The sequence below is a fragment of the Theobroma umbraticum genome, unplaced genomic scaffold (genome assembly GCF_002168275.2).
Source record: "Theobroma umbraticum cultivar Fairchild unplaced genomic scaffold, ASM216827v3 scaffold_67.0, whole genome shotgun sequence".
NCBI classification, from domain to species: domain Eukaryota; kingdom Viridiplantae; phylum Streptophyta; class Magnoliopsida; order Malvales; family Malvaceae; genus Theobroma; species Theobroma umbraticum.
Genome location: NW_018397262.1, coordinates 8,595,160 through 8,615,074, shown reverse-complemented (window position 1 = coordinate 8,615,074; position 19,915 = coordinate 8,595,160). Strand labels below are relative to the sequence as shown.

The window sequence follows — 19,915 nt, the reverse complement described above, 5'->3', positions numbered from 1 at the left end:
CATTCTAACTATATCTCAAATCTAAATGGCGTCTTCCTTGACCACCTTTTTATGTTCCTTGTCAATGATTTCCTTGTTCATCTCTGTGAACTCATAGGAGCGAAATCAACGAACTGCAAATCAAAAACTTGTTCTAATGCATGCAAAATAATAAAGGAGAAACCTTTCTAACTCCAAATGGCGCTTTAAAACAAAACAAACAGTTAGAAAAAGGGACGCGTAAAAACCCAGGCCAAAACGCTGCCGTTGCAGGCACCAACTTCAGCTAAGGATTTCTAAGGTTTTAACTGAACTTCAGCCATGAACTTGAAAATTGAAATTGAAAATGTCCACTTTTGCGGGTAATCTCGGCTTCAAAATCTCATCCAGTCTTCAATTTCGGGTCTACTCAATTCCCTGGTAAGCTTTTCCACTCCAAGTTTGGTTTTTTTTTTCCATGGTCTGTTTGGTTGCCAAGAAAATGGAAGAAAGTGAAACAAGATTGGTACTTTGATTTATTTCTATCTTTCCAGTTTCATATTTGTGAAAGAAATCCAAAACCCAATTTATATATGATGTTAATTAGCCAGCCTAAGATTTAAAAAATGATAAAGCTTTGATTTTTCAGGTTGAATGGGAAAAAGGCAATATATTGTTTGAAAGAGAGGGAGTATAGTTCATCAGTTCCAGTAAGGTATATACCTAAGAAATCTTTGGAAACTAAAGTGCCAGAAAGTTCTCCACATTCAAAGGGTTTGAGAACGAATGAGTCTCATAAAAGTTGTGATTGGAATGCATTTGGAAGCAAGAGTACAAACAATAGGAGCAGTATTGTTGATGAAAAGTCACAAACACGAAGCAGAATGTTTGAGGAAAGCGTCTTGCATGATGATGTTAAACAAGGTATGCTGAATTTGTAAGGATCAAACTTTTATCTTCTAATTGTTATATGCAATGCTTGTGGATTGCTATTGGGAATTGATGGTTTACAAGGATCATGTATACCAGCACAGGGTTAACTTTATTGGTTTCAAACTCAAAGCATTGTGGATGTAATGATTTCTTGAATAGTTTTATGTCCATTTGTAAAAGTTTTACACTGGTAAAGTGGTAATATAGATTAAGGGTATCGATGAACTTTTAGATGGAAATACTTACTACATGTTTCCAAGTTTAGTCTTGCAAGTTTCTTCTGATGTGTGCACAAAAATGACAATGATATGCTTTAAATCATTTATCACACTCACTGAGTTGGAAAAATAACTGCTCTAATTATAGACCATGAAATAATGGCAAAGTCCTTGGAGGCGGTTGAGGATATTCATCAAGGGCAGGATATTTATGGGATGAATGTGCTACAAGTTTCTAAGAGAATGCCAGATGCTGAGAAGTTGGCAATTGAATTACTTGCAGCAAGGTTAGCTTATTACTTTCTCTACCTTTATAACCTTTGTTTTTCATTTCTTGGACATGAAATGTAGCTTAGCCATTTTTTAATCATTTTATTAGTTCTTCACTGAATGCAATCTTCTTTACCCTGCAGAGCATTTACAGCAGGTGAACTAAGAAAGAAATTACTTGGGAAGAGATTCCATCCAGATATTGTTGATGTAGTGATTAACGATTTTCAGAAGAGGTGTGTAAATAATTAGACTGGAAGACGTCATATTGAATATTTCTATGAGCTATTTTTTGAGCCACCATATTTGCAATTATAATCTATTGGGGTATATTTGCTTCTACTGTGGTCCGTATTTTTGCTTTCGATTGCATTGTGAGTTAAGCAATTATTTGACCTTTTTAGTTTGCCGTAGAGGGTTGATCAATGATGGCTTGTATGCTGAAGCCTTTTCTCGATCTAGATGGTCTTCATCAACCTGGGGACCAAGGAGGATCAAGCAAGTAAGTGGTCATCCTTTAAATATAAGTTTTTCCAGTAATTTAAGTATCTTAAGATTGTGCCATCTTCTTAAATAGATGAGGCTTTTTGCTTGCTAATAGTAAATTTCTCATAAATCACCGTTTCAAGTGGCTAAGAAGATGAAAGTTATCTCAAGATCCTATCCTTTTTCAAATTATATATATCATAGTTAATTATCTGAGTATGTAAATAACGGAAAACCTAGTGAAAAAAAGGGCTATGGGTAGACTTGAAATCTTTGAGTATTAAATTTAGTTCTATACTTTAGTGTAGGCTTATTGGAACTTGTCCAAGTTTAAAGAATCGTGTATAATGTCCTTGCTGTTGGTATAGATCATAATATTTGTGTTAATATTGTCTAGCTTCTGGGTTCTAATAACAATTAAATAAAGAAAAGGAAGGGAAATGGGAAAGGAAAAGAAGAAACAAAGAAACAAGGTTTATTTATTTCTAACATTTGTTGTTTTCAAGAAAAAATTTTAAACTCTTCAGTGATGGAGTGCTGTTGTCAAATCAGGCATTGTTCAAGAAGGGAATAAGCGAAGCTGATGCAGAGAAGGCATTAAAACTTGTTTTTGAGGATAAGGTTGGTGACTTAAACGATGATCAAGAATCCACCCTTGGCTTGTCAAAGCTTTCAATGGATCACCTATTAATTCAGGCCTCAAAGCAATGGCTTCGAGGTCGAGATGTTCCTAAAGAGAAACGTAAATCAAGAATAGTTCGGTGGCTTCAGTATCGTGGCTTCAACTGGGGTGTTATTGGTTCTATAGTAAAGAAGTTAGAATCTCAGTATCCTCCCTAAAACACCAAAAGGATCTCACCTATGTTTTGGCAGGAATGAAAGATAATTCTAGGTTTCGATGAGGTTTCATACCCATCATTTGAATTGTCAAATGCAAGTTGGGGAATAAGGATAGGGTTGCGATTGCTTATGGCATGTATTGGCTGCTGCATAAGCTGCTCATCTTAGCACTTTACTGTGCCAAACTTAATGTTGCATAAATCTATGTTAGTGCCCCTACACTCTAGTCAGGTCGAGATGAGGTTGACCTTTGCTAGCACATAACTCCAAGACAAAGCGGCAAGTGGTGGCATTACCTTGACATTGATTGGATCCAACAAAATGTTTCATTGATTGAGGGCCTGCATGTATTTATCTTCTGCAAATATCTGTTTGAAGGAATTTTCTCATTATGTTTGTGTATCAATCTTCTCTCTTGAGGCATCTTTTATGGAAGAAAACTTATCACATGACACTAATTACCACACACACACATACATATCAGCTGATACATGAATTCTCATTGAAAACTTCTTGGTGAAAGCAAGTAGGATGGTAGAACTCAACGTTAGATGGCTGCCATCATGATTTCTTCTATTTGTTGTCTCAGAAATCTTGAGACTGCATCAATATTGAGACAATGGCAGTACTCTCAGCTAGTGGAGCTGCATTATCCTATCCTGTGGATCTTAGTTCTTCCGCAGATGCATCAATATGATTATGAAACAGTTATTTTGTTTTTCTATGTGTATACAAGTATAATGGTTTTGCTACTGCATGTGCATCTGATTAGGACATACAGAGTCTTCCAAACCAAGGTTTAGATTACCTTGGGAAGACTTTTACATTGCTGGAAGGAAAGTCTTTTTCAGACAGCACACGGACATGTGATGTGGGGAACGTGGGACCATGTGACCACAGCTGTTGAGGCAGGTTGAGAGAGAGAGAGAGAGAGAGGTGGAATCTCATTCTTGCAATAAATTCTAATTACATAAATCCAAAGCTAACAATCATTGTTCCAGCTTCAACTACATGCCCTGCAGTCATCCTCTCAATTCAAACTCTTTAACATTTGCCATCTCTAGTCCCAAGATATCCCTCTTATAGTGCCATAAGCACCCTACGTTCCCTCTCTCTTTTTCTCTCTTTTGTTACATTTGCTAATATAATATACTACATTTAAGTGAAATCTAAGTAATCAAATTATTACAATCTACAATACCAAATACTCGAGAAACAACTACTCAGAAAAGGGGGGGGAGGTTGGGGGAAAGAAAGGCCTGTTAACATTTCCCACTCCCATGTTTTGTGCTGATACAGCATCGATTCTTCTGTGGACTATGAACAAATTATGTATCACATAGCTTACTACTTGAAACCTCCTCCTGATGATTGGATTGAATCATCGGAGAAAGCAAACGAGCAGTTAGAAGATCCTTGAGAAACTACTATTCTAGGAGGAGGTGATGAGCGAGGAGGGGCTGATAAGGACCCCTTTGAAATGTCAGCTTCAGACCTTAAGGTCTCAACATGACGGATTTCTTTGAGCATCGCTACAACATCTTTCATTATTGGACGGTCGTCAGGCCGGGTGCTGACACAGAGAAATGATACAGCTAGTGTTTGTAGCATTTCATGCATGGCAGGGTCAGCCCTCCCTCTAAGCTTTGGGTGCAGGATATCAGATGGGTCTCGCTTGCTGGCCAAATGATCCCGAACCCACTGAACCAAGTGTGCACCCCCTGGCAAAGTTGGGTCTAACGGATGCCTGCCGGTTAGCACCTCTAAGAGGACTACACCAAAACTGTAGACATCACTTTTCTCTGTAATACGTTGCATTGTGGCATGTTCTGAGAGTAACCATGGAATATAGAAAAACGAATCAGTGACTAATATGAATGAATTAAGGGAAGAGATTGAATACAACAGGCTTATTAAACCTTGGTTAGGAAAAAGAAAATACCTGGAGCCATGTATCCATAAGAACCTGCTAGGTGTGGTCTTGGATTTAATTTGGAAAGTTTACCATCATCATTGTTATTCACAACTCGAGCTAACCCAAAGTCAGCAAGGTAAGGCTCATAGCCAGTACCTAATAAGACATTCATAGCTTTCACATCCCCATGCAAAATTGCAGGCACACAGTCATGGTGTAAGTATGCAAGGGCATGTGCCACACCCAGCACAACATCATATCTAGCCTCCCAGTCTGGTGCTCCCTTGCCGGCACCGTGGAGGAGTGAACTCAAGCTTCCATTTGGAACGTAATTGTAAAACAGCAGCTTCAAATTCCTGTTTGTACCCCAACCAAGAAGCCGGACAATGTTTCTGTGCCTGATTGAGCCTAGTGTCTGGATTTCAGAAGTGAATGCACCAGACTGTTCTGATGACCACATCTTCTTCACTGCTAATGTTTCACCATTTGGAATCATTACCCTGTATACAACCCCAGAGCTCCCAGTGCCGATCACATTAGCTGAAGTTAAATTGTGGACAACATCATCAATCGAGAAGTCAAGCTTCTGATACAGGGTCACTTCCCAATTATCATCTTCCATGAGGCCATTGCTAGCAAACCGGGCTCGAACTAACATGTATATAGCAAGTAGGACTAGAACTGCACTGGCACTTATCAAGATGGACAGAGCTAGCTTTACTGCTGGTCTATCATGCCTTGCATGTCCAATATCAGCTGAAGTTACAACCCCATTGGAGATGTAGAGACCTTTGTTTGATTCAAGGTCACTCAGGGGGAGCTTTCGGAAAAATGGGGAATTTGGCAGTTCACCAGAGAAGTCATTGAAGGAGACATTGAGGGATACAAGGTTTAGTAGGCTTGCAAGGACATCTAGCTTGCCATTGAATTTGTTGTGGGAGAGGTCAAGTGCTCCTAGCTTGCTAAGCCCAGAGAACTCAGATGGGATTTCACCAGAAAATTGGTTGCAGCTGAGATTGAGAGAGATTTCAAGTGCCGGAAGCTGGCCTAGTTCCTTGGGAATTTCACCAAAGAAACCATTGTCACCGAGGTTTACCAACTGGAGCTTACTGCAGGACAATATCTCAGATGGAATTCTTCCGGAAAGTTGATTCTTTCCCAAATTTAGCTTAGTCAACTCAGTCAAGGACCCAATACTATGAGTCAATGGACCTGTGAGCCTGTTGTCTGAAATGTCCACGTACTGTAGGCTTGAAGGCAGAGTATCTGGCAGAGAACCAGTGAGACCATTTGAATGGAGGTCAAGAAACTCAAGGTTTTGACATCCAGATATTGATGGAGGAATTCCTCCAACAAAACGATTCTTGCTTAAGTCAACGAAATTCAAGCCCTTCAAATTTCCAATCTCTGATGGAATTGTTCCTGCAAGTCTATTGCCATTCAATCGTAACCTGTACAGATTGGTGCAGTTTCCTATATCTGGCGGTATAAAACCAGATAAATCATTGGAAAGTAGCAGTAGCTTGGTGAGGTTTCTCAAACCAAAAATTTCTTTTGGGATTGAACCAAAGAGGCCATTGTAGGATAAATCAAGTGCCTGAAGATCATGGCACTGAGAAAGGCTGTCTGGAATATTACCCGTGAGGTTATTTTGCCAGGCAAAGAATAGAGTCAAGCTCTTTAGGTTGCCAATGAGGACAGGAATCTCACCGGAGATGGCGTTGTTGTCAATTTCCAGATGAGCCAGCTCCGTGCAATTTGAAATTTCAGAAGGAATGGTACCTGATAGCTTATTAACACTCAGTTGAAGCTCTTGAAGCTTCAAAAGGTTTCCGATGCTTCTTGGTATGCTACCTGTCAGAAGATTCTCCGAAAAATCCACCACAGTTAGCTCCGTGCAGCTTCCAAGCTCATCCGGGATAGTACCAACTAAGCTGTTCTGCCACAATAGTAGACTCTGGAGTTTGCTGAGCTGACCAACTTGCCTGGGGATTGGACCAGAGATAGAATTCTGATAGAGGTAAAGATTCTGCAGCTCACTGCAATTTCCAATCTCTTCTGGGATAGGACCTGATAACAAAGATGTATATATGGCTATGGTTTGAATCCTTTTCAGCATTCCAATTGATGAAGGAAGATTTCCAGAAATGCCAGTTTCAGCAAGGCCTAACAAAACCAAGTTGGTGCAGTTTCCTATCTCCCAAGGCAGCTCACCCTTGAGATTTTTATTCCCACCTGCTCGAAAAACTTCTAGCTTTCTCAATTCTCCTATGCTCTTTGGGATTTCACCACTGAGTTGATTGTCATAGAGTGTCAGGTAAACAAGACTGGAAAGATTTCCAATTCCTGATGGAATTTCACCTTCAAGAAAGTTTGTGTTTAGTGACAAACTTTTCAGTTTGCTCAGCCTGCAAATTTCCAGGGGGATTTCACCTGAGAGAGAATTGTCACTGAGATCAACAAAAGTGAGCTCATAATAATCTCCGAATTCTTTAGGAATTGTGCCAGTGAGATTGGTCGATGAAAGTACAAGGGTCCTCAAAGATATTAGAGACTGAAAGTTTGAAGGCAATGAGCCTTGCAAATCAATTGCTTTCAAGCTTATCTCCTCTACTTCGCCATTGGAGTTGCAATGAATACCAAACCATTTGCATGGAGTAGGGTCTAATGAATTCCACAATTTTAGAGCATCTGCGGTGCTGTTCAGGCTGTTCTTCCATGTTAAAAGAGCTTGCCCCTGCTCATCAATCGAGTAACAATGATGGAAAAGAAGAGAGTTTATTGAGAGAAGTAAGGTGAAGGAGAAGATATTGGAAGAAAGCAGGAGATTCCTTAGAGTTGCAGGCATTGCTTAGAGAAGAGAACAGGTGATCTGTTTTGGGATTGTAGAGGGTGGAACCCCATGTTTTGTTTATAGAACAAAAGCAGAAGATCGGGATCCAAGTGCACCTTCTTTTTCTATTATTTTTCTAATACGTGCAGCTGTTAATTAAGAGATGGTGATGCAGATAAGTTTCTGATATTAATTAAGTAAACCTTTTTCCCTTCTTTTTTTTTCATTTCAGTCTTTCTGTTAATCTGTCAATTAAAGTGAAGGGTTATTCTGATATTCTTCCCATCCTTTTCCTTCAATAGACTTGTGTTAAGTTTTTCATTTTTTACTACAAGTAACTGTCAGAAAAGATCCTGATGGCACTGAATGGCATGTCGAGAAAATTCCCCTTCTCAAAGTTAAACTATCTTATTTACACTTTTCTGGTCATATAATTGACATATTCCCATGGCAGTAAAATTTTTCCTCCAACTCGGACTGTTCTCTAACTATCTCCAGGACTGATAATTGAACAGTAAACATCTCAGCTCCGCCGTCTGATTAGTGGAAATTATTTCAGAGACAGTGATAGCTTAGAGATCAAACCAGGCAGGCACAATATCCATGGAATGTTTTAGCTTCAAATCAACAGCATCATGTCTTCTTTAATGAGCCAATCCAAGAAGAAGTGGTCCATCAAAAATCTGTGGTCACAACAGACTAGCTGCCCATGTGTTTGTTACCAGTTGAGTTTCAGTTGCTTTTCAATGATTTAAGAAGCTTTAAGTACACATATTTTTGTTCGAGACAAACCCCACATTGTAGTATCCCAATTTCTTACCTAAGAGTGAGGAGCAAACTCAAGACCTCCAGGCTTTCACCATATCTCAGATTAGTTTAACTTTGTCAAAGCTGTTAATACAGCTAATTTGTGTTAAAATTCTGGAATCTTGCTTACTTTTCGTGCAGAAGCAAAGTGGCATATTCTTAGTAAGTTTAAAAGAAAGCATTTCTAAGATCTAATATTAGTTTGTTTATTAGTGCATTAGAATAGTGAACAGCACATGCAAGTAAAGGAATTATCTAAGAAAATTGAGATTATTTTAAGCTGCAAATCCGGACAAGCTGTCGGGTAGCCTTTTGCTGTAAAGGATTAAGAAAACAAGGAAACTGCACCTTTAGTGGAAGGGACAACGTCACACCAACTTCAGAGTTCTTAATGGGGGGGCGTTTTTCACTGTCCTCAGAATCAGATTGACCTACTCAAAAACAAAAGATATTACCCATTTTAAAACTTTATCATAAGATTTTAAGATCAAGTGTCAGCCCTTGATGACCCATCACAACTTGGAAGTACATAAAATCATCAGGTCACCAATTTTCTTGAGCACAAAGACTGTAATTTCTATATCTGAGAACATAAACTTGACTCTTTCCAATGTATTCAATCAATGATAGAGACCATTCCAGGGTAGAATTTAATGAAGCAGTACTATTATTTGGTCTGCTCCATTGATGAATCCTACTCCTTTAGTTTGACCATAGATTCTTACCACAACTACCAGCTAGCTAGCATACCCCTAAAGCATTTTTTTCACTGGTAAGATGTGTGGTTATCAGCATTGAATAATGGGCTCCATGAGCTTCATCTTGTAAGGAAATGATTATACTAAATTTTTCCATCTTCAGATACCAACTTCTCTCAATTTATAAAAGCAAAATAGTCATCACTAGTGTAACTTCTTTTGCACCAGCAAAGTTGATGGGTACAGTACATGCTAATCCAGGGAGTTAAAAAAAAAAAGGTTTAAAAAGTAAAACAAAGCATGAAAATGTGGAAAAGAGAATATGTATGAAAGAGGAGAAAATAAGAATAAATCTAAAGGAAAACAAAGTGACAAAGAGCATTAAAAGAAGAGACAAAGGCTCCCCCTCTCCCCCCCACCCCCCTCCTTACTCCAATCTCCACCTTTCTGTTGTTTACTTTTCCTTGGTGAAACTCAACTTGGAAAAAGTTTGTTGTCTAGGAAATAAAAGGTTTTGTTTGTAAGATACCATTAGATCTGTGTTTGTTTTAACAGCAAGGGGGACATCATGTTCACTTTTTTTCACCTTTGCAATGTTGTTAGATGCCTTTCTTTTACTTCTGAATCTGTTGCTCCAAAATTCAACATGTAGCACTGTCAAAAGCTTGAAGTAGTAGAACTTCAGGACTCCTTGGCATGAACATGCATCCATATACTTAAACAAAAACAACAACTCAATCAAAAATGGATATCACATTGCTGACCCTTGGACTATACATATAGATCTCCATCACATGAACTTCATCTCCCATGCATATATTATTAAACTTTGAGCAATGGGAATCAAAGTTAGTATAGGCAACAAGGGGGTCACATGATGTGATCTAAGATTGCTGGTTTTTCCTGATCTTGGCGCTTTGCAATAAGATTAGCTGAACCAAAACTAGACTATATAATATTTAAAATGGTGATGAAGGTTATAGCTAGGAGTACTTGTTTTTAAACATTTAAGCTACCATGCCACAACCATTGCTAGTTGGTTGCATGTTTTTAATTAGTTTTTACTTGGTATTGTTGTCTTTTTTTGGTTTTGGCATGAGAGTTGCACATGAGAGACAAGAGAGAGTATGGATGGAGTATATATTTAATTACAGTCCATATGATGAGAGCAATGCATTAATTCTTTAGCATCCTTCTCTTTCATAGTCAATGAATTGCCAAATAAAATAAATATGAAAACCCAATTTTTTTAATGGAAAATCAAGATTGGGTTTTCTATGAAAATTTCATAAAAGTCAAGAATAAGGAAAAAAATGGAAAAATAAAGAAAAAAATGGTTCTTGAATAGATGAAAAATGAAAGCTAAGGAAGTGGAGCTGCATGCTTCAAAGTTATGTAAGATTATAAATGTTTTTGAGATGGAAGAAACTGTTTCACTAGTTATGGAAACAAAGATTAAACAAAGAAATGAAACGGTTTTCCAAGCACAACAGTGTATGCACATGGTGACTTCCTCTTCCTACTTGTAGGTGGAAGTGGACCATGGAAGATCACAAGCTCCATTTTTTTCCCATTTGTACTTGACACACGTGCTATGGGGGGTTGAGCAATTTGGATATATCTAACACCATACAAAATTTTCTCCTTTTTTAGTCCCCTAATCCAACACTCTAATGATGAATCCAAAGTAAGGTTTGTCTTTGCTTAATTACAATCCCCCTTTTGGGATTAGATGATAAATCCAACAATGTCCATCACACTTCAAGAAGGAAGTTTCCATCTAATCAACAACATAATCAAATTACATTATTTGATTTTGAGTATAAGTACCTAACCCTGTACATCCAACTGAATGCTTGATTAATATCCATCCATTGTCATCCCTAATCTCATTGGTTCTATTTTTCTATAAGACTTTTGTGATTTTACATCACCCACTTTGATTGTTTCTTTGATTTTGGCCGAATGCTAGAACAATTTATGGGTGTAGTTTTCAGAGTAATCATGAATCTATGAGAAAACAAAAACCCAAAATGAAGCATAGGTCATGGCCAAATGACTCAAGTTCCACTTGCTTGAAGTCAAATTATATGAAAAATATTCACTATTTTTAATGATTTCTTCCAATTTGCAAGTGTTACCAAAGGCTTCTAGCCGGCTGATTCAATGATTTTGCTACATATTTTTACAAGTTTTACCAAATTTTTAAACTTAATTCTCCTGTTTTTCTTCCTTTTTTTTGTAACTTTTCTCTCTTTCTTTAAGCAATCGTGACTCATCAACTAATGTCATTTTCTTCATATCTTTATTTTCTTTTCTTTTATTAATTATTTTTATGGGTGACTGCCCAATTAATTATACACCATGGTCTAGGCATGAAAGTTCACCAATTTGATCACTTTCTTGGCTTTCCCCTTTGTATTTGATGATCTTCCAACTCTTTCACTTCTTCTACTTTTGTTGTTTGCTTTGGGTTTTTCCTAATGGAGAAGCTGACCCTTTTGCTTTCAATAATTCTAATTATAAAAATAAAGGGTTTTGTCATGCATAAGCTCCATCTTAAAGGTCGAATCATTGTCCCCTTATCACAGTGTTGCCGTCCTGATCTTTCCCTAATTTCAGGATTTGGATTCCCTACAAAATCTTTTCTTTATTTACTTCTTTATGGTATTATTAAGAACCTGATCATGGGTTTAAAAAAGTGATGGAAAGCTCTTGGACTTGAGCTTTCTTAAGCTCCATCTAGTCAAAATTTGTGTGCTTGAAATGCTGATAGCTAAAGCTTTGTTCTTTATTAGAGATAATTAATTGAAGAAATGCTATGCTTTTATGTATAGTAGACCACCTTTACCTCTTGAACAAAAATCTTCCCACCCATTTATTATTCTTCTGGTGTTCTCTCCACAAGTTCATGTTACTATCCAATGACGTTTCATATTAATGCTAGGTATGACATAGGGTTATGAAAGAGACAATAAACGAGACACCAAGTTAATGCAAAAGATGTTTATTCGGTATTTTGATACGGTTGATACTGTATTTTTGCTTGAAACACCCTCTTGGTATGTGACCATGCCTGTTTAATGAAAACTGCAAAGATCGATGATATAAATCATGCTACTGCTTGGACATATCAGTGCTTCACTTTCCATTTGCTTCTTGTTTACCACTATGCTAGTCGGCCAGGATCATCTGGCAAAGAGATTTTGCTGCATACCAGAGACGTGTGAGTTCCATTGTAAACAGATGAGATGGTTTCGGAGTGATGGGAGAGTAGTTCAATCACCCTTTTTTTTTCCCATTCTCCACATTAGAGAAACATACATAATGATTGCTAGATATATCCCATCATATGAATTGATGAAAGATTTCCAGAATATGCTCTTATCACTATTGGGGGGACTGGCATGGAAGCTAGCTAGACATCCCACCTAACCACCCTACCTCCACAAGTCAGTTTCACCTGTGATATTTGAGGGAGTTTGAAAATCCCAAGGTGCTGGCAAACAGATATAGCCAAACCACATTGCTGCCAGATCTCACTGAGACTTATATCCATGTTCAACAAAAGGATGGAAGCTCACATGGCCAGGACATTGGCAATTTACTTCCAAGATCCAACATAAAACACAGTGCACAATCAATCAACTAGAGCCTATGCAGGGTTGAGCCTTTAGTAATGAAGACAGTTAAGCTCATCTTTCACAAAAGAACCAGAACCATGGCGACTTGGGCTTAGCTCAGGGATAATGCTATGAATATGAGTAGAGATCTAAACATATTGCTGACCTCTTATACCAAAATGGAAAAGAAACAAAACAGTGAGAATTCATGCTGTTAATTGATCCAACTTTTATTGTTCAGTCACTATCGGAAAATTTAAAGGTACACTCTTCACAATTTTTTTTAGCCACAGGGTTTTTTTTTTTTTTTTCAGGCAATACAAGGAAAGGTTGAGAAGATGGAAGCAATACAGCAATGTACCTGGGACCATTTACCATCTCTTCACTAATTGACAAGTATACAAGGCAAAAAACAAAGGCCAAGAGACCCGGTTCAGCTCCTAAAACATCTTGTTACTGAAGAGGTAAGAGCAGATGTGAGAAATTTCAGCCCAGCAGATCCACCAGGGAAGTAAGAAATAGCATAGTATGCAAGTGCAAGAACCTTTCACAGAAACAGCAAAAAAAAACTGATATCAAATTGGATGTCCGCAGGCAGTAAGCTAATTAATATCTCAGATGATAATTTGACAAACCTAATAAGTTTAAGGTAAAATAATCAAACAAACATGATAAAGTAATGGACTATTACAGGATTCAAAGAAAGAAAAAGCAAGAAGCGAAAGAACAAGGACGCAATATACCTGTAATACAGAAAATAGCACAGAAAGAACATAGCTGTGAAGCACCATAGAAACATATATGGTACCCACCATACTTCCAATAAATCCCAACGTAAAAGGAAGCCTCTGCAGAAATGGTGTGATAGACAAAAGAAGAAAAGAAGAAAGCAGTACATACAATCAAGTTAGTTGATTGTTACCATTTGTAGCACTCAATTTGTGAACAAATTCAAATCTAAATGTAGCATGAATACCTCTTTTGATGACATGTGGGCAAACTGATTCTTTGGGCCTCTTAGAGCAAAGAATGATCCAATGATAAAGCCACATCCAAGGGTAAAGCAGATTGCAAATTTCTGGGGCATGAGCACCATGACTGGAAGAAACATGGTAAAGGCGATGAAAACAAAAAAGACCCCAGTAGCCAGAAGTAAACCAAAATACATAAGTGCTTTTCCTGAAGGGACACTACTTGTGGCAGATTGTAAATTCCCAGGAAGATCTCTCACCCCTTTTGAAACACTGAACCATCAAGCACCAAACAAAAAATACATTAACAGAAGATATTATGACATGCACCTATCTATTTTGTATTTAATTTTTAAGAGGAGATTATGCCAATATATATTCTTTCCTCCATCAATAGCATTTTTTTTCCCATCGATTGATCCTGCACGGTATTCTGATATTGTAGTAGTGAAATAATTGGGTAATAAAAAGAGAGAGAGATGGAAAGAAGAGCACCAACTGGTAAACTTGAAGTATACAAATAGAACAAATTCTACAAAAACCATGATTCAGTTAGCAAACTCGATCCTAGATGATCATAGTGAGATAATAAGATTGAGGCAATCAATTATAAGTGTGGAAATGGAACATTCAAAACTATGGGTCATTAAATTAGGGCATCATATAACTAGAGTTCTCTCCTGAGCTAAAACATGTATGTCACCCATGGTGACTTAATCCATATAGCAAGAAATTAAATCGCAGCCAGAGAATGAAGCACAGATATTCTTCCTTGGTGATTAGAAATCATAATCCACCAATGCATGTCCAGTTCTCTACCAAGCAACAGGTTGCTAGCATTACATTCGGTTACTAGTGCCAGTGATTGCATTGCAGTAGGGTTACAAGGAGAAATACAATTTCCCGTAGGAGAAAAAGAACCTGAAGAACTGAGGAATCTACTAGTAGCAGCAATTGAGTTATCCTCAGCTAGAAGCTGAATGGAGCACCAAAAAGTTTGAGCTTTTACTCCATTCCATGCAGCAAAGATATTGATGATCAATAGTCAACAAGGCTGCACTTTTGATAGAGACACATTAAGACCAATATTTGATGACACATTAAGACACTGCCAAGAACAATTCTAAACGGCAGAATCCCAATAACAAAGATACTACACTTGATTTCACGATAGAATCAACTTAGTTTGCAAAAATTCCTCTTCCATCGTTAGTCACATTATTTCCGACCCATAAACTGACACCAATGTACTAGTTCTAAAAAAATCTTAAAATTCTACATCTTGCTCAAACCAAAACTCAATTCACATTAGGTTTTCACATGCTTTGATACCCCACTTGGTTCTACAACATTATGGCGAATAAAACCAGAACCCAAGGCTTTTATCATCTGAAAGATCTCTCGATACCAAATTATTTCTTCCTAACCCATATGATCTTAGCCACACCTCTACCCATCTTCAATTCTTCTACTTGAATCTAATCTCTCTTGTCCACTAGGCATCTTAATGCTTGAGTTTGATATAACCACTCATCAAAGCCATCCTCCTTTTATTCTAAAAGCAACTAATGCCATAAAGCCTATGGTTTTGAGTTTTGACACATATACACTCCACAGAACAGAGAAAATTTCTCAGACCAGGGGCTTGCAAATACACACTATGTAAGTTCACTTCCACATATCTGCTATGCAAACAGAATAACAAATGACAATTATGAAATCATATGTATATTGAAGCTCTTCAAACTACAATCCTCAAACTGAATATACATTGCCAAACTAATTAACATTTGCTAGATGCTTGTAAATCAAAATGCATGCTCATTTATCCTACCAGGTTCATCAACACACATAAACTACACCAAGAAATATGCAAAGTCAAACTCACCCAGAATTTAAATGACAACAAGATCCTAAATCCTAAAATCAAATTGCCAACAAATCAACAAATAACCAGTAGTCAACAACCAATTTCACTTACATTCACATGTAATAATGCAAGTTTTATCACCAAATTAACACACTTTAACCGCAAAATCCTAAAGCCCTAACCATAATCCAATTCACAAAGTAAAATACAAAAATACATAAACACAATGCTCATAAAAGAATCAAATCTCATTATCAAATTAACACTAACAAACGTAAAAACACATCAAAGATCGATGCTTTTTCGCATTTCCCAGATCAAAAAGAAGAGTGTGATGATGGCTTACACATTGAAGGTACCAGAGACAGTGTCGTTCGCAGACCTCACAGCAGACTCAAGATCGAACCCAAACCCAGTTGCAATGCTCTCATCTGCTTCTCTTGAAGCTGCATATGAGTTCCAATCTGCTAAAAGAGAAGACCCTTCTTTCATCTGCTCGCCACCCCCACTACTGCCCCCTGAGAACCAAGCTTGCATTTTTCTGCTTGTTTTTGGTTTCTAGGGGGAAAAAAACAAAAGAAACAGCTCTAAAGGTTTCACCTGTTTTGTTGGATTTCCTTTCTAGAGTATTTAAGGCCTAGGAATGGTGAGGCTGCTGTAAGAGAATAACTGACCTGGAAGAGAGAGCTTAGGAAATAAGTAAAGAAGATGTTTTTCTGCTTCTTCTCTGTAGTTTGACGAGGTAACGGTGTCGTTTCAAAAGTTGTTGGGAGTCTATCAAAAAATGGAATAGTATTTATTAGTATTTCAAATCAATGCGTTTCCTCATTATCCCATTAAAAAGGTGAGGAAATGGTGGATTCATTAGTTGTTTTCATGTTTTTTTTATTGAAAAAGTAGAATCATAAACTGAAAATGAATCCTTTTGGTTTTGCAATGACAAGTTTCTACTAAAGAAGTTCTTCAGCAGCCTTGGCTTATGTTGGAAAGTGAGGAACTTCACTTCTTCAGCTTTGCACTACCATTTCTGCCATCAACAAAACAAGCTTCCCTAGCTGCAGTTGATGAGAGACTCTGATAAATGTATGTCTGGCTTGCAGTACATTGACAAATCTCTGGTTTTGATAGTTTTGCCACCATTTTCTTCACTTCTTCTTCTAAAGAAAAACAAACCCGGCTTCACCCGGATTAAATGGGAGGACAATGGAAGTACCCTTCGATCAAATACTTCCACCTGGATTCAAACTTGCATGGCATGGATTCATTTCTTCTTCTGAAGACCAACAACCTGGTTTTGATATCTGCTACACAGTTTCTCCCTGTTTAAAATGTTTCATCTTGCATGAGAGGGCAATGGGAGTACCCATTGATCGAATACTTTACCCGGATACAAACTTGCATGGCATGGATTCACTTCTTATAAAGAACAACAACCTGGTTTTGATATCTGCTAGATGGTTTCTCCATGTTTAAATATTTTTAAATTTGCATGGGAGGACAATGGGAGTACCCTTTGATCAATTACTTTCACCCGGATTCAAGCTTGCATGGCATATGGATTCAAACTCTCACCGTTTAATTTGCATGGCATTTTCTCATAATCTCAGTGATGGAATTACATGTAATCTGTTGAATGTTTTTAAGAGAGCATGTCTGGGGAGTCTCAAAAAAGAGCCAGAAAATTACAAAAACCAATATTCCATGAATTATAATATCTTCAAGAGCTGCACCTCAAAGATCAAAGGTTCTTTTGCATGAGACAAAAGGCTGCGTCGAGGACCAAACTGCAATCAAACAAACAACAAATGTAACAAAAGTAGTTGACTTCATGGGGAAACTGCTTTACTGAAAAACCTGATTCTGAAACAGAATGAATGAATAAGGAGGAAATAACACGCCCGGAAGACAGAAAAGAACTATTTAAGAGAACTTGAGGGTGAAACCTCGTCAGGAATTGGTTTCAGGTTTTCATTTATGTATCCCAAGGAAGGAGGTATTAGTGCTCTTCTCTTTCCTGAAAAAGAAAGTACAAACAAGTGGAAATTGGGGTCAGTAAGTTTGCACTTTCCTTGAAGTGGAAACATAAGATAAATGTACATGGATTATAGCAACCATAGTTGCCTCGAATGATGTTGGCAATTCCATATCAATACCAGCATGCACAAGAATATGGCTTTCATAGTTGCAGGACACAGGGATAATGATCAGGAACCTACAAATAAGTGGAAAACGGAAAAAGAAATCCGCAGAAACAGTTATTGGAGTTGTGAAATGAATAGCCCCAGGATGATACCTCCAACCCTCATGCCTGTCAAGACATCCTTCAAGCCCCTTATAATCTGTCCAACGAGGAAACCAATTTAAGAATACTTGAAGATAAAAATGGTGTGATCCCAGAGTTTTGATGAATATTTAACTTTAAACGGTGCAGAAAGAATGGAGACTTTCTTCCACAAGTGAAATTGAAGAGGTTCTTGGCAATAATGAGTAACCAATCCAGGGAGAAAACCATAATCGCATTATTGACAGATTGGAGATGGCAACAACACAAATCGTGGCGGTTGTGTTTTTTAGATAAATCGAACAGGTAACAAGCAAAAATGAAAGAGGAACATACCTGGTTCTCATCCAAAGGAAGGGTGACAGGAGAGCTTTCTCCACTGAACTGATCCACAGTGCTGTATTGAATGGCAGTGACAGTTTATAAAAGCAATCCACAGAATGGAGGAAAGTCAGACAGGACCATATAGAACCAAAAATATAGTGATTTGAACTATTAAAGTGGTGATAAAAGAAATTTCACATCAGTTAATTGATGGAAATCAAGAGATAAGTTCAAGAATCCAGTGTATAAGAATTACCTGTGAACAAAATATCCATTCGCTCGTCGGCATACATAGTTCAATTGTACAAAGTCTCCATCATGAGCTTCTGGCCCCTCCCCTTCAATGATTTCTACGAAGACAAGCTCAGAAATTAAGGATGGAAGTTATGAGTGGGTGAGAAAAGTTTAGGACCAAGCATGCTAATATCTGTTGACATCTGTTCATCAGACATATTACAGAGTAGAACATGCATGCTAATTTTGTGTTAGAACACTTGTTAGAGCATTGTAGAATAATTCTTGTTTATCTGATATAAATGTCACTGTAATGAAAGATTACTTTAACCCCCACCACATGAAATGAATGAGATAACGACAATGATGAACCTCTGATGGATCAAAATTTCACCTGAGTGATCAAAGTTTACTATGCTATTGCTTGCTTTAGTACCCTTCTCAATAAGGGAGAAAGAAAGAACAGATTGCGGTAGAAAGCTTCAGGAAATGATACCTTGAATTCTCACCCCACTGGAAAGCTTCAATGTCCTGGACACTTCAAATTCAAAAAATAACAATCTTCTTATGAGAACTGATATGAAAATCACCAAATAACTGAATAAAGATATTACAAAGGGCTGGCAAGATAGTAATCTAAGACATAGAACAAATTTACCGAATTACTTCAGGTTCCTTCATCTCTTGCACTGGGGCAGCAAAAACAGGATTAATGCCCAATGATATGGGACCAGTCCCCATAAGCTGCAAAAACACCCTCCTAGGCAAACTTTTGACTGTTATCGAGGCGTATCTGTTATGCAAGTGCTTATCCATAACATCCTTGGGCCGTTTACTGTCACAATACAGTTCAAAGCAAAAGTTAATAAGACCATAATGAAGATGCTATTCAAGGAATAGTTTTGCAGTACAACAGTTAGTCATAACTCAATGCCGGGGTAAACTAGGAAGTTGCAATACCATGTTCTTGTATTAGTGCTGATATGTATTTGGGGGGGATATCTTACAAGAAACATAAAAGGTACTTCTGCAAAGTCTTATGAGTTCTCATCAGAATCCATTGCCATTAGAGCCTAACAACAAAAATCTGGCCCTTGATTTGATTTCAGAATGTGTGATAGAACAAAACAAAGCTTGGGATTTCATCATACTCCATAATTTTACCCCCTCAGGGTAGTCATCATCAAGCAACAGAAAAACACAAAACATGCAACATATAGGCATATCTGGCTGCCCTCCTCTTGACTACAACTCCGACATGAAAAAGACAAAGATTGAAATCAGAAAAAGACAGTGGAAGTTACCTTGCTGGCAAGCTGAAAGCACAAGGAAGTTGAGCTAAGGTTTGAAATGGAAGAGCTTGCATTCTTTAGAAACAAAAGGAGCTTCTTGTCAGATGAAAGTTGTTCTTTTGGATGGCAGTGGATGAGGCAACTGCCATGTTAGTGGTTGGAAGTTAGGAGGGATGGAAAAGCTTTAGTTGATCAGTTCTGAGGGTGCAATTGTCTGTGAACAATCTGATCAACCTTTCAGCACCATAACCAATAATCTTAATTATGCCACATCACAAAATATTTTCTCTTTTTTTTCCTTATTATTTTTTCATTTTATATTTGACCCGGTAAACGTCCACAATTTTGTGGTTCATTTTAAT

General features: G+C 37.6%; 4 protein-coding genes across 6 annotated transcripts; 1 reads left to right on the top strand and 3 right to left on the bottom strand.

Moving 5' to 3' along the window:
* The first annotated feature begins 169 nt into the window (after positions 1–169).
* LOC110418842 (regulatory protein RecX family protein) lies at positions 170–3,281 on the top strand. The gene is made up of 6 exons (XM_021431666.2): positions 170–399; positions 608–882; positions 1,258–1,396; positions 1,523–1,615; positions 1,794–1,881; positions 2,418–3,281. Exons 1-6 carry the CDS (start codon positions 326–328, stop codon positions 2,703–2,705), a joined length of 957 nt encoding a protein of 318 aa, XP_021287341.1. The 5' UTR covers positions 170–325; the 3' UTR covers positions 2,706–3,281.
* Positions 3,282–3,766: 485 nt separating this feature from the next.
* On the bottom strand, positions 3,767–7,593 carry LOC110419984 (leucine-rich repeat receptor-like serine/threonine-protein kinase RGI4). Its single transcript, XM_021433126.2, has 2 exons — positions 4,648–7,593; positions 3,767–4,534 (listed from the first exon to the last, which is right to left on the bottom strand). The coding sequence occupies exons 1-2, from the start codon at positions 7,466–7,468 to the stop codon at positions 4,053–4,055; spliced, it is 3,303 nt and encodes a 1,100-aa protein (XP_021288801.1). The 5' UTR covers positions 7,469–7,593; the 3' UTR covers positions 3,767–4,052.
* Positions 7,594–12,761: 5,168 nt separating this feature from the next.
* Positions 12,762–16,093, bottom strand: LOC110420013 (Got1/Sft2-like vescicle transport protein family). Its single transcript, XM_021433158.1, has 4 exons — positions 15,769–16,093; positions 13,558–13,825; positions 13,325–13,429; positions 12,762–13,125 (listed from the first exon to the last, which is right to left on the bottom strand). The coding sequence occupies exons 1-4, from the start codon at positions 15,957–15,959 to the stop codon at positions 13,015–13,017; spliced, it is 675 nt and encodes a 224-aa protein (XP_021288833.1). The 5' UTR covers positions 15,960–16,093; the 3' UTR covers positions 12,762–13,014.
* Positions 16,094–16,235: 142 nt separating this feature from the next.
* On the bottom strand, positions 16,236–19,772 carry LOC110420014 (FKBP-like peptidyl-prolyl cis-trans isomerase family protein). Of its 3 annotated transcripts, none has more exons than XM_021433159.1 (8): positions 19,566–19,772; positions 18,920–19,096; positions 18,758–18,792; positions 18,284–18,377; positions 18,040–18,100; positions 17,716–17,761; positions 17,366–17,436; positions 16,236–17,206 (listed from the first exon to the last, which is right to left on the bottom strand). In XM_021433159.1, exons 1-8 carry the CDS (start codon positions 19,625–19,627, stop codon positions 17,129–17,131), a joined length of 624 nt encoding a protein of 207 aa, XP_021288834.1. In that variant the 5' UTR covers positions 19,628–19,772; the 3' UTR covers positions 16,236–17,128. The 3 variants fall into 3 exon arrangements, 1 of the variants encoding a protein (XP_021288834.1); XR_002445511.1 differs by having other exon boundaries at positions 17,161–17,206; positions 17,639–17,761; XR_002445510.2 differs by lacking the exon at positions 16,236–17,206 and having other exon boundaries at positions 17,369–17,436; positions 17,535–17,761.
* Between the last annotated feature and the right edge of the window lie 143 nt (positions 19,773–19,915).

Coding starts and splice junctions, on each gene's coding strand:
- LOC110418842 (XM_021431666.2), top strand. CDS start 326: ATGTCCACTTTTGCGGGTAATCTCGGCTTCAAAATCTCATCCAGTCTT. Junction 1,616..1,793: donor ATTAACGATTTTCAGAAGAG/GTGTGTAAATAA, acceptor AGTTTGCCGTAG/AGGGTTGATCAATGATGGCT. Junction 1,882..2,417: donor GACCAAGGAGGATCAAGCAA/GTAAGTGGTCAT, acceptor TTGTCAAATCAG/GCATTGTTCAAGAAGGGAAT.
- LOC110419984 (XM_021433126.2), bottom strand. CDS start 7,468: ATGCCTGCAACTCTAAGGAATCTCCTGCTTTCTTCCAATATCTTCTCC. Junction 4,535..4,647: donor TTATGGATACATGGCTCCAG/GTATTTTCTTTT, acceptor GGTTACTCTCAG/AACATGCCACAATGCAACGT.
- LOC110420013 (XM_021433158.1), bottom strand. CDS start 15,959: ATGCAAGCTTGGTTCTCAGGGGGCAGTAGTGGGGGTGGCGAGCAGATG. Junction 13,826..15,768: donor GTCTCTGGTACCTTCAATGT/GTAAGCCATCAT, acceptor TTGATGGTTCAG/TGTTTCAAAAGGGGTGAGAG. Junction 13,126..13,324: donor TGCTATTTTCTGTATTACAG/GTATATTGCGTC, acceptor TTTCTGTGAAAG/GTTCTTGCACTTGCATACTA.
- LOC110420014 (XM_021433159.1), bottom strand. CDS start 19,627: ATGCAAGCTCTTCCATTTCAAACCTTAGCTCAACTTCCTTGTGCTTTC. Junction 19,097..19,565: donor GCTTTCAGCTTGCCAGCAAG/GTAACTTCCACT, acceptor GTATTGTGACAG/TAAACGGCCCAAGGATGTTA. Junction 17,207..17,365: donor TGAAACCAATTCCTGACGAG/GTTTCACCCTCA, acceptor GTTTGATTGCAG/TTTGGTCCTCGACGCAGCCT.